The sequence below is a fragment of the Salpingoeca rosetta genome (genome assembly GCF_000188695.1).
Source record: "Salpingoeca rosetta unplaced genomic scaffold supercont1.14, whole genome shotgun sequence".
Lineage (NCBI taxonomy): Eukaryota > Choanoflagellata > Craspedida > Salpingoecidae > Salpingoeca > Salpingoeca rosetta.
The window spans coordinates 913,274-928,489 of record NW_004754920.1 but is presented as its reverse complement, the minus strand read 5'-3'; the positions used below and the strand labels follow the sequence as shown (position 1 = coordinate 928,489).

At 54.7% G+C, this 15,216-nt stretch overlaps 5 protein-coding genes across 5 annotated transcripts in view; 2 read left to right on the top strand and 3 right to left on the bottom strand.

Moving 5' to 3' along the window:
- The window catches only part of PTSG_06299 (TKL protein kinase), a 10,612-nt gene extending 4,765 nt beyond the window's left edge, over positions 1 to 5,847 (top strand). Inside the window, exons 11-28 of the mRNA XM_004993133.1 lie at positions 99 to 199; positions 425 to 499; positions 680 to 761; positions 900 to 940; positions 1,170 to 1,293; positions 1,548 to 1,708; positions 1,889 to 2,007; positions 2,163 to 2,227; positions 2,371 to 2,483; positions 2,659 to 2,761; positions 2,973 to 3,027; positions 3,184 to 3,242; positions 3,478 to 3,588; positions 3,832 to 4,239; positions 4,456 to 4,521; positions 4,760 to 4,872; positions 5,057 to 5,137; positions 5,394 to 5,847. Of these exons, the coding sequence (XP_004993190.1) occupies positions 99 to 199; positions 425 to 499; positions 680 to 761; positions 900 to 940; positions 1,170 to 1,293; positions 1,548 to 1,708; positions 1,889 to 2,007; positions 2,163 to 2,227; positions 2,371 to 2,483; positions 2,659 to 2,761; positions 2,973 to 3,027; positions 3,184 to 3,242; positions 3,478 to 3,588; positions 3,832 to 4,239; positions 4,456 to 4,521; positions 4,760 to 4,872; positions 5,057 to 5,137; positions 5,394 to 5,506 (1,990 nt within the window). The 3' untranslated portion in view covers positions 5,507 to 5,847. The remainder of the gene's footprint in view (positions 1 to 98; positions 200 to 424; positions 500 to 679; positions 762 to 899; positions 941 to 1,169; positions 1,294 to 1,547; positions 1,709 to 1,888; positions 2,008 to 2,162; positions 2,228 to 2,370; positions 2,484 to 2,658; positions 2,762 to 2,972; positions 3,028 to 3,183; positions 3,243 to 3,477; positions 3,589 to 3,831; positions 4,240 to 4,455; positions 4,522 to 4,759; positions 4,873 to 5,056; positions 5,138 to 5,393) is intronic.
- PTSG_06298 (uncharacterized protein) lies at positions 5,801 to 7,577 on the bottom strand. Its single transcript, XM_004993132.1, has 5 exons — positions 7,413 to 7,577; positions 7,136 to 7,206; positions 6,932 to 6,973; positions 6,678 to 6,716; positions 5,801 to 6,478 (listed from the first exon to the last, which is right to left on the bottom strand). The coding sequence occupies exons 1-5, from the start codon at positions 7,514 to 7,516 to the stop codon at positions 6,357 to 6,359; spliced, it is 378 nt and encodes a 125-aa protein (XP_004993189.1). The 5' UTR covers positions 7,517 to 7,577; the 3' UTR covers positions 5,801 to 6,356.
- Positions 7,578 to 7,592: 15 nt separating this feature from the next.
- On the bottom strand, positions 7,593 to 10,632 carry PTSG_06297 (uncharacterized protein). Its single transcript, XM_004993131.1, has 11 exons — positions 10,466 to 10,632; positions 10,196 to 10,236; positions 9,991 to 10,032; positions 9,776 to 9,793; positions 9,570 to 9,607; positions 9,324 to 9,392; positions 9,032 to 9,115; positions 8,606 to 8,686; positions 8,334 to 8,394; positions 8,102 to 8,178; positions 7,593 to 7,901 (listed from the first exon to the last, which is right to left on the bottom strand). Exons 1-11 carry the CDS (start codon positions 10,534 to 10,536, stop codon positions 7,863 to 7,865), a joined length of 621 nt encoding a protein of 206 aa, XP_004993188.1. The 5' UTR covers positions 10,537 to 10,632; the 3' UTR covers positions 7,593 to 7,862.
- PTSG_06296 (ribulose-phosphate 3-epimerase) lies at positions 10,580 to 13,016 on the top strand. The gene is made up of 7 exons (XM_004993130.1): positions 10,580 to 10,978; positions 11,197 to 11,298; positions 11,442 to 11,534; positions 11,727 to 11,773; positions 11,972 to 12,106; positions 12,333 to 12,419; positions 12,629 to 13,016. Exons 1-7 carry the CDS (start codon positions 10,807 to 10,809, stop codon positions 12,731 to 12,733), a joined length of 741 nt encoding a protein of 246 aa, XP_004993187.1. The 5' UTR covers positions 10,580 to 10,806; the 3' UTR covers positions 12,734 to 13,016.
- The window catches only part of PTSG_06295 (uncharacterized protein), a gene marked incomplete at its 5' end in the record, with an annotated part of 3,722 nt that continues 1,480 nt past the window's right edge, over positions 12,975 to 15,216 (bottom strand). Inside the window, 8 exons of the mRNA XM_004993129.1 lie at positions 12,975 to 13,214; positions 13,415 to 13,495; positions 13,748 to 13,843; positions 14,083 to 14,223; positions 14,390 to 14,470; positions 14,673 to 14,774; positions 15,012 to 15,091; positions 15,151 to 15,164. Coding sequence (XP_004993186.1) covers positions 13,119 to 13,214; positions 13,415 to 13,495; positions 13,748 to 13,843; positions 14,083 to 14,223; positions 14,390 to 14,470; positions 14,673 to 14,774; positions 15,012 to 15,091; positions 15,151 to 15,164 — 691 coding nt within the window. The 3' untranslated portion in view covers positions 12,975 to 13,118. The remainder of the gene's footprint in view (positions 13,215 to 13,414; positions 13,496 to 13,747; positions 13,844 to 14,082; positions 14,224 to 14,389; positions 14,471 to 14,672; positions 14,775 to 15,011; positions 15,092 to 15,150; positions 15,165 to 15,216) is intronic.

Sequence of the window (15,216 nt, the reverse complement as noted above, 5' to 3'; positions counted from 1 at the left end):
CTACACACACACACACACACACACACACACACACACACACACACACACACACACACACACACACACACACACACACCACAAAACCATGGCCACTTCAGCCAACCGACGTGGCGGCTGTTGACGGATCCCGGTGACAACTGCAGTGCCACGGCCTCCGTTCGTCACGCCGCGCACACCATGGACGGTCGTTATCTTAATGGTCAGGCAGTGGAGATGCGTTGGCGCGCATATGCGTTGCGCTGGTGGTGCCGGTGGTGTGTTGTGAGGACTTGTTCTCCATCACGGTGCACGTGTCGACTTGAACTCATGTACATGTACATACACGCGCGTACGTGTGTACATGTGTGCATGTGTACATAAGTACCCACACATCTCACACCTCCCCGTGTCCTTGTCCTCCCTTTACTGCCTTTGCAATTGCCAGTCATTGGCGGGCTGCGTGGGCGGCTGAGTCTTCCCTCATCGGAAACCATCGTCGCTCCTGTCGGCTGCACGAAAGGTGCTGAGGAGGGCGAATCGCGAGTGGCGTGTGTGTCCTGCTCCCAACCTGCACGTCCACACGCACACACACACACACACACACAGACACACATGCACAATTCGCTTTCCACCGCCCTCCGTGTCTCACTCTTCCACTCACTCACCAATGCTCACACACACGCATGTGTGCAACTGACAGGCCACTATTCGCACAGCTACTTTGATCTACCGTGCGATCCCTGCTCCAAGGGAACATATGCACCAAACAGCGGTCACTTCTGGTGCGTGTAGAACGTGAATTTGATTGCGCAGCCACATACACACACACACACAGACACACACACACACAGACACACACACACACACACACACACACACACTGTACTGACGTGTGCACGGTTGTGTTCTGTGCGCTTCAGTTGCATTTCCTGTCCCGCCGACACAAGCACAGTTGACAACGGTGCGTATGAGGGTGATGCACACGTGCGCCCGTGTGTGTGTGCATGTGCACGTGTGTATTGTGCGTATGACTCGATCTCTTACGTGCTGTCATGCTGCACGGCATCTCACGACACCACGCCCCATTTCTATTTCTCAATCACGATCACGTCATCATCATACCACCACCGTCATCGCGCTCATCGTCGTGCTCATCATTGCAATACCAACTTCACCAACACCGCCAACAGGAGCAACGGAGGCGGGCCAGTGTGCTGCGTGTCCGGATAATTACTGCAAGCACGGCTCGTGCCATTTCAACAACAGGACGCAGCGTCCGGAATGCCACTGCAGCTTCGTCTACCTTGACGACAGGTGAGGAAGCATGCATGCAGTTTTGTGTTTATTTGTGTGCGTGTGTGTGTGTGCGTGTGCGTGTGCGTGCGATGAATGAGATGTACCGCGGCACGCCGTTTTCGAGTTGAAAGCAGCCCGTCTGACTGCAACGCGCACGTTTTTGGTTTTTTTTTTTTTTTTCAATTCGGCACTTATACCCAATGCAACCAAACCCCATGCAACACCTGCCATCACCGCCACCACCGCCACCACTGTCGCCGTCGCCCTACTAGATGTGACATACCGTGGGTGATTGTGTTCACGGTGGTTGGCGGGTTCTTCGTGTTTGCGGGGCCTGTCGTGGTCACGTGGTACCGCCGATACAAACAGCGGCTCGAGGTCAAGGAAATCAGCGCTGAACAGACGCGCCAGGAACTGGAGGAGATGCACCAATGTGTGTGTGTGTAAATGTGAACACGTGTGTGTGTGTGTAGATGTGAACACGTGTGTGTGTGTGTGTATGTGCGCTTGGGTGAACTTCAATCTGTTATTTGCAAGACCCTCACCTCCGCCACCTACTTACCCCATCAAATCTCCACCACCACCATCATCACCACCACCACCACCACAACAGCGTGGATGATTGCGATTGAAGAGCTTGAGCACCTGCATCTGATTGGCGAGGGCGCGTGCAGCACCGTCTATCGCGCCGACTGGCACAACATGCGCGTCGCCGTCAAGAAACTCAGACCCGTCAGTTATGCCATGTGACGTAACGATGATGCAATGGGATGAGATGTGCTGTGATGTCGGCGTTGGTGTTCTTTGACATCGTCCCTCTTCCGCCCCGCCTTGACCATGACCACCTCATCCCGTCATCACATCCCCATCACTCTTCTCTCCATCAGGCGCTCCTGGAATTGGATCCAACGGGATTCACCGAAGACTTTGCCCGCGAAATTCGCGTCATGCGGTGCGTGCGTGTGCGCGTGTGTGTTTGTGTGTGCGTGTTTGACTTCGGTCAATGATCGAGCTCCCAACATGTGGCTTAACGCAACCACCCACCCCTCTTCCTTCTCTCCTCCTTCCACCTGCTTCCACTTGTCCCATCAACAGGTCTGTGCGCCACGCCAACATTGTGACGTTTTATGGCGCCGGGCGAGAGGGAATGGTCCCGTTTCTCGTCACAGAGTTTATGGCGCGCGGATCGCTGCAGGACTTGCTGCAAGGTGTGTGTGTGTGTGTGTGTGTGTGTGTGTGTGTGTGTGTGTGTGGTTGGCAACCTGTGCCACCCTGTTATTGCATTCTCTGCATCTCCCATTTCATGACCATTCGCGCACATTTGCTCAATTTTCCCAATTCACACTTGTCCATCGCCACGCCCTTCCTCCACCCCGCCATCAGAACGCGACGAGCCGTTCCCGCTGGATGTCAAGATTCGTTTTGCTCTCGATGCCGCAAAGGGAATGCGCTTCCTCCACTACCATAACCCGCCCTGGATACACAGGTGCGCCGGCGGCTGTTGTGTGCGCGTGTGCGTGTGTGCGCGTGTGTGCGTGTGTGCGTGTGTGCGTGTGTGCGCGTGTGTGCGTGTGTGCATGTTGAGCGTGTGTGCGGGCGTGTACTCTGCATCCGCTTGCTCACATGCTGGTCTGACCGTGACTGCCACATCTCACATCACGGCGTGTGCGTGTGTCGCGTGACATAACACATTTCAGGGATCTGAAGACGGCGAATCTTCTCGTCAACGAATCGTACACCGTCAAAGTCGCGGTGAGCACACACACACACACACATACACGCACACAAGCGAGTGCCGACTCTGCCCCTTGTTTCCTTCTTTGCCTTCACGACCACATCAAGCCGTCACCACAATCACCCTCTCTCTCTCTCTCTCTCTGCTCTGTCTGTGATGCCGATTGTTTGCAGGACTTTGGCACGTCTCGCCTTGCATCGCTCGACAAACCAAACACCACCCCCGTCAGAAGGTGCATGCAGTGTTGAACACGCTGACGCTGTTGCATTGTTGTTGAATTGTGTCATTGTTGCATTGTCGTTTACTGATTGCCAGTTGTGGCCTCACTCGTTCAACCACAACAACAACACCAAGCACAATCTCACTCATTGACTTCCTCCTGTCCCTTCCCCATTTCCAACACACACACACATATATGTATATATGTATGTATATGTACGTACACACACACATACACACATACGCAGACAAAGCGGAAGCACCCATCCAACGCCAGGGAAGAAGACCAAGGGCAAGAAGAAAAAGGACAAGAAATCAACAAAGACAAAGCAGTCTGAGCGAACCCCACTTCTCTCCCCGTAAGTATGCCATTGTGCCTGCAGTGGTGACAGTGCTGGTGATGGTGATGGTGATCGTGAAGTGACGGTGACAGTGGTGGTTAGGTGAAGCATGAGCACACACACACACACACACACACACACACACACACACACACACACACACACACACACACACACACACACACACACACACACACCAATCTGTTGACAAACCGAATCACATCCTCCCTCTTGCTTGCGTTTCATCACCACCACCAACAGCAGCGGCGGTGCCATCAACGACGACCGTGAGGACTACCTTCCCTCCCTCCTCGACCATCCTGGGCCCAGACACGCACGCGCACGCACGAGCACGCACACGCCAACAAGCAGCACGCCAACAAGCAGCAGTAGCAGTAGCGGAGACAGACGTGATGGTGGTGCGTCGCGTGGTGGCGAGGAGAGAGCGGTTGTGCAGACACCGACGCGCGACCGGCCTGCGAGCATCAGGGCAGAGGCTGGAAGTGAGGGTGACGCAATCCTGGCCACACCCCCTGGTGGACGGTTTGTCCGCTCGCGACTGCCGTTTGCGGAGTCGATTGCCATGACGGGCAACGTGGGCACGCCGCTGTATCAGGCGCCGGAAGTCATTTCCGAGGAGCCGTACTCGGTCAAGGCAGATGTCTACAGGTTGGTTGTGGGATTTTTGGTGTGTGTGTGATTTGTGGTGTGGTTGTGTGTGCGTGTGTGTGTGCGTGTGTACATCTTGCCGTTTTGCTTGCATATTGCCTGTTCTTCATGTCATGTCTTCGTGCCACGTTGCCTTCCAACTGTGGCGACAGCTGCCTGGCTTCTTGTTACCCTAATCCCTCACAACCCACCGCGTGCCATTCTGTCATTGCACAGCTTTGGTCTGGTGCTGTGGGAAATCTACACCGGTGTGCCGCCGTTCTCCGACTTTCCGAAGCTCAGGTTGGGCTGTGACACCGCAGCACACGTGGCGCGTGGCGCGTGGCGCGTGGCGCGTGGCGCGTGGCGCGTGTTGGTGCAGCTTCACACTGTGGTCATTGCTCATCTTGATCCTCTTTTGTGTCCTGTGTGTAGTCCCAACACTCACAACAACGCCTTTTGCTCCATCATCTGCTCACCGCCATCACCACCTCCACCACCACCACCATAACAACACATCCCCAACTCTCCACCACTGCAGCCTGCATGGTCTGCGTGCGCGCGTCGTTGCGGGTGATCGCCCAACTGTTCCGCTCGACTGCCCAGAAGCACTCGCCCAACTCATACGCGAGTGCTGGCAGCCACGCCCAGCAGGTGTGCAAGTGGTGGTGGTGGTGATTTGTGGTGGTGATTTGTGGTGGTCGTCTGTGTGTCTTTGAGTGTGTTCGCCAGCCATCACGCGACCATTCTTGTCATCTCACCCCATCTCATCCCATCTCTCATCATCATGGCCGCTCACGACCACTCACGCACTCGTCACGCGTTCACCGCTGCACAGGCCGCCCGCATTTCGACAAGATTGTGCAAACGCTCCTGCGCATCAGTGACACGACCTCCAAGCTGCCAAAACACACGTCCAGTGCGTTCATGCATGCACGTGTCATCGCAGTGGTGGTGGTGATGGTGGTGGTGGTGGTGGTGTCGAGAGCTGTGGGTTTGTGGCCGTGTGATGGGCGGTGGTGTTGAGGGAGATGCCACCGACGCAAGCAAACGCGTGCCGTGTCTTCGATCTCACACGATTACACACAACACACACACACACACACGCAACACACACACACACGCAACACACACACACACGCAACACACACACACACACACACACACACACATAGACACGTCTGTGCGGCGGGTGTCGTCTGGGATTGTGCACATGCCGCCACCGTCCACGCCGCCATCGCGACGCTCACAGGAGGAGCGCAGTGAATCGTTCACGTTTGTCACGTGATGACGAGATGATGGCGTCATGCCGCACGATGATGGTTCATGATGGTTCATGATGGTTCATGGGAGGAAGGCGCTTGTGCCAGCTTCTTTGTTGAACCCTTCATCTCCCCTGCCTCTTGCTTTTCTCTTCGACGATATCACGACCGTGTAAGCGGAATGTAACACTAAGTGATGCAGCTTTGTTGTTCGCTCTTGTGCTTGCACTGGCAGCTGCACACACACACACACACGCACACGCACACACACACACACACACACACACACACAGATACACATGCATATGCGACGTTGCTTGCTTGCTTGCTCGTTTCATTTAAATGAACTGTGAATGGTGAATCCCACAGCCAGACAAACAGACAAGAAACACACGAAGGGAGTGAGGCGAGACAGGAGAAGGAGGGCATGAAGCGCAAGGCAGTGGATGTGAAAGCAGGACATGTGAAAGCAGTGCAAAGCAGAGAGCCACGCGCGCAAGGATGAGAACGTACACATGCAGACATGCAGCACGTGTGGTTGGTTAAGGCGGTGGCGTTTGCACAAACAGCAAACGAAACAAGGCGAGGGTTGACGTGCACGTAACAGCAGCGCCGACACACACACACACACACACACACACACACACACACACACACACATACACACACACACATGAACAAACAAAGATTGCAGGGAGAGCAGTGTGCGTGGGTGTGATTGAATCACAAAGCACCATGTCACGCAGTTCAGGCACCACAAGAAGACGGCCACAGGGCATGGAACAAAGTGAAAATGCGAAAGACGTGCGTGCGCCTTAGCACACGCTGCGCCATATCACATCACACCTTGTCATCATCATCATCATCATCGTCACGTCAGACGACTTGCGTGTAGCCGTGACCAGAGTGCACATATGTGGTGGTGTGTGTGCGGGAATGGCCGCAGCAGGCCGCGAAGCAGCACGCGCCAACCACCATGCAGTAAATCACGGGAATCACTGTGCAGGAGAAGACGCATGCACACAAGAAGGGTGGTGAGATGCATGGGAGCAGCAGGGGGGGGGGGCAGTGTGTGCGCGTGTGTTTATGCAAGTGCAAGTGCAGGGGGGGGGTGCTTGTATGTGTGGAGCACGGGGGCCATTCACAACCGAGCGCAAGGACCAACGACAGAACAGCAGGAGAGCTGGCTGCACTCACGGATGCAGATGACGAAGACGGCCACAGAGACGGAAACGGCTGTCATGGGCAATGCAACATGGGCAATGATTGAGTGCTTGCTGGGTAGGATAGCAGGATGGGCGAGCAAATTCAACCAAAGGCGGGTGCATGTCACGATGTGTGCGTGCATGCGTGCGTGCGTGCGTGCGTGCGTGCGTGCGTGTGAATTGGTCTGTAGTTGGAAAACGCCGATCATCAGGTGTATGTAATGTGCTCGTCATGCCGTGCAGTACCAATGACGAGGACGCGGCGGGCAGCTTGAAGATCGCAGCACTCTGCCGAAAAAACACCCGTTATGCCATGGAGAGGTTAGACGCCTTCAAAATGCTCACTTAGGACAAGCAAAAGGCCCCGAAGAAACGACAACAACGACAATAACGACAACAACGACAATAACAACAACGACGACAGGGTGCACAGTAACACACTAGCGGTACCTCTGCAGTCGCCGTTGCTGTAGCGGCTGCAGCAGGACGTCAAGTGGCTGTACTTCTCCTCAACGGGCGGACTATCAAATGTGTTGAGAGGGCGTGTGCAGTTGATTGAGAGATGAGACCCGAAAGAAGTACACAGAAGAACTCAACATAAGCAGAAGAAGACGAGAGAAGCAGGCAAAACAAACAACACCCAAAACACTAAAACAACAAACAGCACCTACGAGTCACACAAGACCGCAAAACACAACAAGCTCAAGCGCATGCGACGACGCCGTACCATCTGCCGTTGTTTGGGGACTGCGCGGCTGCAGGGCCAGCAAGCAGGGCCACTGCAACGGCAGCGAGCGCACAGAACAGAACGAAGCGGGTGGTGGCGCGCATGTTAGTGGTGTTGTTGGTGTTGGTGTGTTGTTGGATTGTTTGTGGCGGTGCTGAGCCTGGCTTTGTAGAAAAATAATTGGAGATATTCGTGATAATTCACCACAGCTTGTGTGGAAGAAGGAAGAAGAGGTTACAGTGGTGGTTGTGTTGGTGGTTGTGTTGGTGGTTGTATTGGTGGTTGAAAGGTGCACTGGAGAAGCAGACACAAACAATCAGGGCGAACACACGCACGACAAGCACACGCAGCGGCAAAGGGGAGAGGAAAGGAAGGAAAGCAGCCCGGGCGCGTTGAAGGAAAGCAGCGTCGTGTGGATGCTGTGGAACACCAGCAGCAACAATGCTGCGTTTACCACTCAATCTTGCAGGCCGGGTTGGGGATGAAGACCTGTTGCATGCGGTGGCGTTTGTTGTTGGGGGGAGGGGGAGGGAGGTGGATGAACATGTGAACGAGCGTGTGATTAAGTGTGTGCTTCAGCGTGTGAGCATAATTGTGATTGAGCGCTTGATTGAGCGTGTGAATGAGTACAAGCACAGCCATGGAAGGACGGACGAGCATCGTCATCACTCATCATCATCATCACGTACGTTGGGGTCGCTGATGCCAATGGTGACATCCGAGAACTCCTCATAGTGGAAGCCCGTGGCGGCGGCATAGTGGTCGTCTGTCATCACCAAGGACAGCACGTCAGCGTGTGTGTGTATGACGGTGTTTTTGCACACTCTCGCGCCCGCATACACACGCACTTACACTCACATACAATCTCGCGCACACACACACACACACACACACACACACACACACACGCTTGCTGCATACCGCGGACGGGGACGCAGTCCATGGTGAAGGTCTGGTAGTCGGTGCTGCGCTCGCCATGGTACTGCAAAGAGAAAGGCGTGGGGGGGGGGAGGAGGATGAAGTGGATGAGGTGGAAGGAAATGAGCAGCAAGGTGGGGAGGGGACACGCAGGGTCGACGGACGCGCAATGAAACAAGCAGCAAAGGGAGAAAGCAACAGCCATCCTATATATACACACACACATCCCAGTATCACAATCAACAGCACAATATAGACATCGATAGCGTGCGCACCGTGGCGTTGGGAGTGAACCACTGGGAGAGCTGGATGGAGTCCTCGCCAGAGCCGAGGATCTCGTATCCGATAAACTCGGCCTGCGGTGAGAGAGAGAGAGAGAGAGAGAGAGAGAGAGAGAGAGAGAGAGAGAGAGAGAGAGAGAGAGAGAGTGTGTGTGTGTGTGTGTGTGTGTGTGTGTGTGTGTGTGTGTGTGTGTGTGTGAGTGAGTGAGTGAGTGAGTGTGTGTGTGTGAGTGAGTGAGTGAGTGAGTGAGTGTGTGTGTGTGTGTGAGTGAGTGAGTGAGTGAGTGAGTGAGTGAGTGAGTGAGTGAGTGAGTGTGTGTGTGTGTGTGTGTGTGAGTGTGTGCGAGTTCAAGCGGTCATGCTGCACATCATGTGATGAGGTGCAACCGGCCATGTTAATGCGCGGCCACTAAACCGTACATCATCGTTGATGTCGTGGCGGTGGAAGGGGATGGTGAGGTTGTACACGCGGCACTCCTGCGTGTCCAGGTCGGTGACGTACGCCTGTTGGAAAACGCGCAGCGAGCAATGGTGGTGCGTGAAGTGACATACATCGTCAGGTGTGCTGCAAACAAAGGATGTCAAATGGTGTCAAATGGCGTTCACTTTCACCTCACAAGCTACACACACACACACACACACACACACACACACAACCGCATCAACACTCACGCATACAAGCACACACGCATACACACACAACACAACACACCTCCTGCTCTTCGTAGAGCTCGAGAACCATGAAGCGCTTGTGGTCAATGTCGCCGCGCACAACCATATCCTGGTGAACAGCAGCAGTGTGCAGACACATGGCGCAATGTGAGGCGGTGAGGTGTTGGTGTTGTTGCGCCAATGGCGTTGGTGATGGTGGACAGTCTTCGTACGCCTTCCACCTTGGCATATCAATGTGTGCAGCTGCATACGAGGGCATGCATTACATGAGTCGTGGCTTACTTACCAGCATCCACTTGCGCTTGTTCACACCATCGTAGGCATCTGCCGAATCGAGTTAGAAACAGCATGCGAAGACAGTGTCAGCGGTGACAAAAGCTGTGTGTGTGTGTGTGTGTCTGTCTGTGTGTCTGTATTGGGAGGGAACACACGACGTTGCTCCACACAAAGTGACTTTCACCGCAGAAAACGTTGCGCACGACGTGTACTTACAACGGCCCCAGGTGCGGTCTGCGGTGAAACAGGAGGGATGCGGGCAAGAGAGGACACACGCGGAAGAGCAAAGAGCATAACATCGAGTGAGTTGAGAAAGCACACCAAATGGCAAGTGGTGGGGTGCCAAGACATGACTCAACCACACACACACTACACATGCGTGTGTGTTGTTTGCATGCAGGACAAGTTTGTTTGAATGGCGCCTGACTAACACTCGCTGGAGTGCTGGTGGTACGGGCGGCGGTTTGGATCGACTGCACAGCAGCAAGGGCGGGGGGGGGGCGGTGGCGCGAAGAAAGCAAACGCGTGTTGTGAGAGGAGACAAAATTATAGTCATGAACATAGAGGTAACATACGTTGCACGATGCATGCAGCCAATCAAATACAACGCATCACATCACGTGGTCAGGCACGCACATCGGGTGGAGCGAGCCTCCCATTGCTGCGGCATCTTGCACCTGCGACAACAAGCACATGGTGTGGCGAGACGCAGCACAGCGGAAGCACGCATGCCAGTGTCAGCTGGAGAATACAGTTGTGAAAGCAGTCTCACACCATGAAAGCAAGATTACACCGTGAAAGCAATGGTGCTCCCTCATGTCACAACTACCAACTACCATCTCCTTCATGCTCTCCCCTCCCTCCCCCTGTATTCTACTCCCTCTCTTCTTGTTTGGTTCTTCTCACTTTTGCTGTGCGGAGGCAAGCGCAGTGCAGCCCAGGAGGGCGAGCGCAGCAAGAACAACAGCAACCTTCATCTTGCTTGTTGCTTGCTTGGTGGTGGTTGGTCGTGGGAACAAACGCGAAACAAAAACAAAAACCGGCAAAGAAATAGGCCACACCAGTGATTTGACCTAGTTGTAGTAGGCACTGACAACCACCAAAGCAGACAGGCACACACCGCGCCACTTCTTCTTGGTGTGAAGCAGAGCATAGCAGAGCACGTTGTCATCCCTCTTGCTCCCCAAACACACACACACACACATACACACATACATACACACACACACAGGCGCACACGGGACGCGATGGCTGAAGACGGTGAAGTTGCGAAGCGAGCCAAACTGCTGAAGCCTGCCGAGGGCCAAGGCATGAAGACGGCGAGCGGGCTGCCTGCCCAGGTTGGCCCATCCATCCTGGCCAGCGACCTCTCCATGCTGGCTGCAGACTCCAAAAAGGCCATGGAACAATGGACAGCAGGTGCTTACCCGAGTGCGCGCACAGTGGAAGGGACGTGTGGGCGTGAAAGGGAGAATGCATGATGGAGGGGGAGGAAGGTTTTAAGTGTGAAAGCGGGAGACGGAAAGCGGGTGCATTGGTTCGAATGTTTGCTTTGCTGTGGTGTCGCACGGCTCAACACTCAACCACTGCCTGTGCTGCTGTTGCTGTTGCTGTTGTCATGCTGCTGTGCTGTTTAGATTACCTGCATGTGGACATTATGGACGGTCACTTTGTGCCCAACTTGACGATTGGCCCACCGGTGGTCAAGTGCCTGCGCAAGCACACCACAGCGTTCTTGGGTGCGTAAACTCAATGTGGTGATACAAGTGTAGCAAGAAACAAGTGTTGGCGTCCTTGTCCGGCCTTGGCGCTGGCCTTGGTTTGTACCGCCTGCGGCTCGCTCTTGCAGCTCACTGCTGCGTGCGTGTACATTGCTGTGCAGACTGCCACTTGATGGTGTCCAACCCGGAGCACTGGGTGAAGGATATGGCCGCTGCTGGCGCCGACCGCTTCACTTTCCACTTTGAGGCCACAAGTGCGTGTGTGTGTTTGTTTGTGTGTGTTTGTATATTTGTGTGTGTGTGTGCATGTTTGTGTGTATGTGTGTGTGTGTGTGTACACGTGTGTGTGTGTGCGTTTCAGGACGCAGCTTGCATTCGTGCCCGTTTGCATGCTCGTTTTCAAACTCCCTGGACATTGCGACTTGTGTATGGCTCGCTTTGCCCAGATGATGCGGATGCCCTGATTGAGGAAGTTAACAAGACCGGCATGAAGGTGGGTGTACACGCGCTTACTTGTGCGATCCTCGAAGTGAGAACTGCCTCACAATTTCACTCCTCTCCTCACTAATCTTACACACACACACACACACACACACACACACACACACACACACACACACACACACACACACACACACACACACACATACACACACACACGCGCGCGCGCACGTTCGCGTGTATTGGGCAGTGCGGAATGGTGATCAAGCCAAAGACGCCCGTGGATGTACTGTTTCCATATCTGGACCGCATTGACCTCGTCCTCATCATGACGGTCGAGCCGGGATTTGGCGGCCAGTCCTTCATGGTCGACATGATGGACAAGGTGTGTGTGTGTGTGTGTCTGTGTCTGTGTGTCTGTGTGTCTGTGTGTCTGTGTCTGTGTCTGTGTCTGTGTCTGTGTCTGTGTCTGTGTGTGTGTGCTGAGTTGCGTTGCGCGTTGAACTGTACTGCTTTGTGCTTGGCTCTGTCCCTGTTCTGCTGTGTCTGTCTGTGTGCACGCCCCCGCCTCACGCCGCCACCGCATCATCATCGTGGTGCCACCGCGATAGGTGAAGACGCTGCGGGCGAAATCGCCGAAACTGAACATTGAGGTGGACGGCGGCCTCAACCTCAAGACCATCGACACCGCCGCAAAGGTGTGGTGTGGTGTCTTGTCTTGTCTTGTTGTGCCTTGTTGCGTGTGTTTGTGGTGGTGCTGTGTGTCTTGTAGTGTGGGAATCTTGTGTCTATGCTCGCCATTGCCAACCAACACGCACAGTTCCACCGATATCAGCCACCAACATCTCACCACCATCATCTCCCCACCACATCTCACTACATCTCACCGCCGTCATCGTCACGCCAGGCTGGTGCGAACATGATTGTGGCAGGGAGTGCTGTGTTCAAGGCTGAGGACCCGAAACTCGTGGTGCAGACCCTCCGCGACAAGGTCGTCCAGCACTGCCCCTGACGGTGCTGTGTTCCTCGGGACGCCCAGGCCGCGCTGCTGGCTGGTGGAGTTCGGTCGATGCTTGGTTCGATAATGGATGGGTGGTGGATTGTTGAATGGTTGAGTGGTTGAGTTGAGTGGATGACGACTTGCCTCTTGAGTGCAATGCTGTGTCGTGTCGGTTGTTGCGGTTGCTTGCATGCTGGCTTGTCATTGCTTTTGTTGTGACTGTGCGTTGTTGCGTTGCTCTGCTTCTCGTTACTTTGGCGTTGTCCTTGCGTTTAATGAACTCACGTGAAATGCACGCACATGTGTACCGGGCGAGGGAAGCAAAGGTCAACCACACACACGCACACACACACACACACACACATCACATAACATTGCGTGCGTTGCTGGTTGTGACTCATGTGACCTTGAGTGTTCTGCTGCCGTTTGAGATGATTCTGCTGATGTCATACGAGAGCTTCGACACCTCCCGTCGCACCTCCTCCTCGTCCAGCTGCCATCGTCGTCGTCGTGGTGGTGGTGGCGGCGGTGTGATGTGCATGAGAGTGCATGAGTGTGTTAGGTGCAAGAGTGTACATAAGTGTGCAAGAGTGTTCCTTGAGTGTGTGTGTCAACAACATGCAAACGAAGGTCATGCCTCCCCGTGATCACCACCACTTTCAACCACCACCACCCACATCATCATCCACTCACCCCCGGATTGGCTGATCGGATCCATTGCGAGAGGATGAAGATCTCGGCGCTGCAGTCATAGCAGTGGTCCAGGCCCTCCCCCTGTGGCGACAAAGGTGGTCATGATGGTGATGATGGTGATGATGGTGGTGATGATGGTGATGATGATGATGATGATGATGATGATGATGATGATGATGGTGATGATGAGGTGGAGCCAGGTCCCGCAGGCGCTGCTGTGTTTTGTACATGTTGAACAGACACGCACAAGCAAGATTGCCACAATTCAAACGCACACACACACACACACACACACACACACACACACACACACACACACACACACACACGGACCTGCACGCTGTGCTCGTAGTATGTTGTGCGGGTGATGACGTTGTGGTGGAACATGAGGCCTTCAAAGTCGCGGAAACTGAATGTTCGTCGCGCCTCCTGCAGCGCGGTGTGGTGTGGTGTGTCGGGTTGTGGCGTGTTTGCGTGAGAGAGAAGCAAAAGGGAGGGAGCGTGTGCGAGTGTGTGCGGGCGTGTTTGTTTGTGTCTGGGTGACGCCTCACAACTACTACAGTCGTCACGCTGACAACAATCACCAAGCACCAACAAACAACCACGAACCATCACCCAAATGCCACACAAACCACCTCCCACTCCTCCTCCCACCTGCTACAACCTACCGGGTCTGTGACGAACATGGTGCACTCTGTGCCCGTGTTGATGCCCCACAGCGGGAAGCGGAGCTGCCCGTCGATGTATTCCGTGGCGCCGCCCTCCCCGCGCTTGCTCGGCCACGGCAGGAAGAACCGCAGCCGCGATGCCTGCAGGCACCGTTGGTGGTGGTGGTGGTGGTGGTGGTGACGATGAGATTTGTGATGATGATGGGGTTTGTTGGTGGTGGGCAATATGTTCACGACAGCAAGGACAGCAGCAACAGCAATGATCGCAACAACAGCATCCACCGCCACACAGCCCGTCATTGCGCACCGCGGGGCGGAGGAAGTTCATCCACTTCTCCTGCAGCCGCATCGTCTCTGCCAGGTGGTTGTCGGAATGGTCCGTTGCAGACTGGGCAGCACGGGGGTGGGAGCAATATCCAGAGTGTGTGGTGAAGGTATGAGTTTGTGGTGTGAGGTGTGGTTGTAAGTATTGGTGGGTGTCTAGCATGAGCGAACAAAACACGCCGTTTCTTCACGCAAGCGCACTTGACAAAGCCAGTAGCCTGCAGAGTGCAAGGCCATGGGGGGGGGGTCACACGTGTGTCACTCACCCTGAAGGAGCACATGAAGAGGATGTTCATGTTGCGAAACTCCTCGGCTTCGTCGAGGTCAAACGCTTTCGGGCGCAGCTCAATCTGCCGTGTGGCCTCGCACTGGCGCACAGCACATGTATGGTGATGGTGGTATGCATGGTGATGGTGGTGATGTATGAAGGTGTGGTGGGGTGTGGTGGAGAGGATGAGCGTGTTGAGGGAGAAAAACGAGGGCAGCTATTTATCCACACACACGCACACGCACACGCACACAAACACACATACACACACGCACACACACACACACACACACACACACACACACACACACACACACACACACACACACCCAGTGACGGTGCCGTCGGGTGCTTTCTCCTCCACCCAGTCGCGTGGGTCATCAAACAGGTCAAGCGGGTGCGGAACGGGCAGTTTGTCTGAAAAAAAGCCACATGCAAGCGTGACACCATGCATGCAAGCGTGACAGCGTGCCGACCAGGAACGTGGATGCTGAATGACCGTGGTAACGGGTTTGTGCAGGAGCAAGGGACGGTCAGGCAGG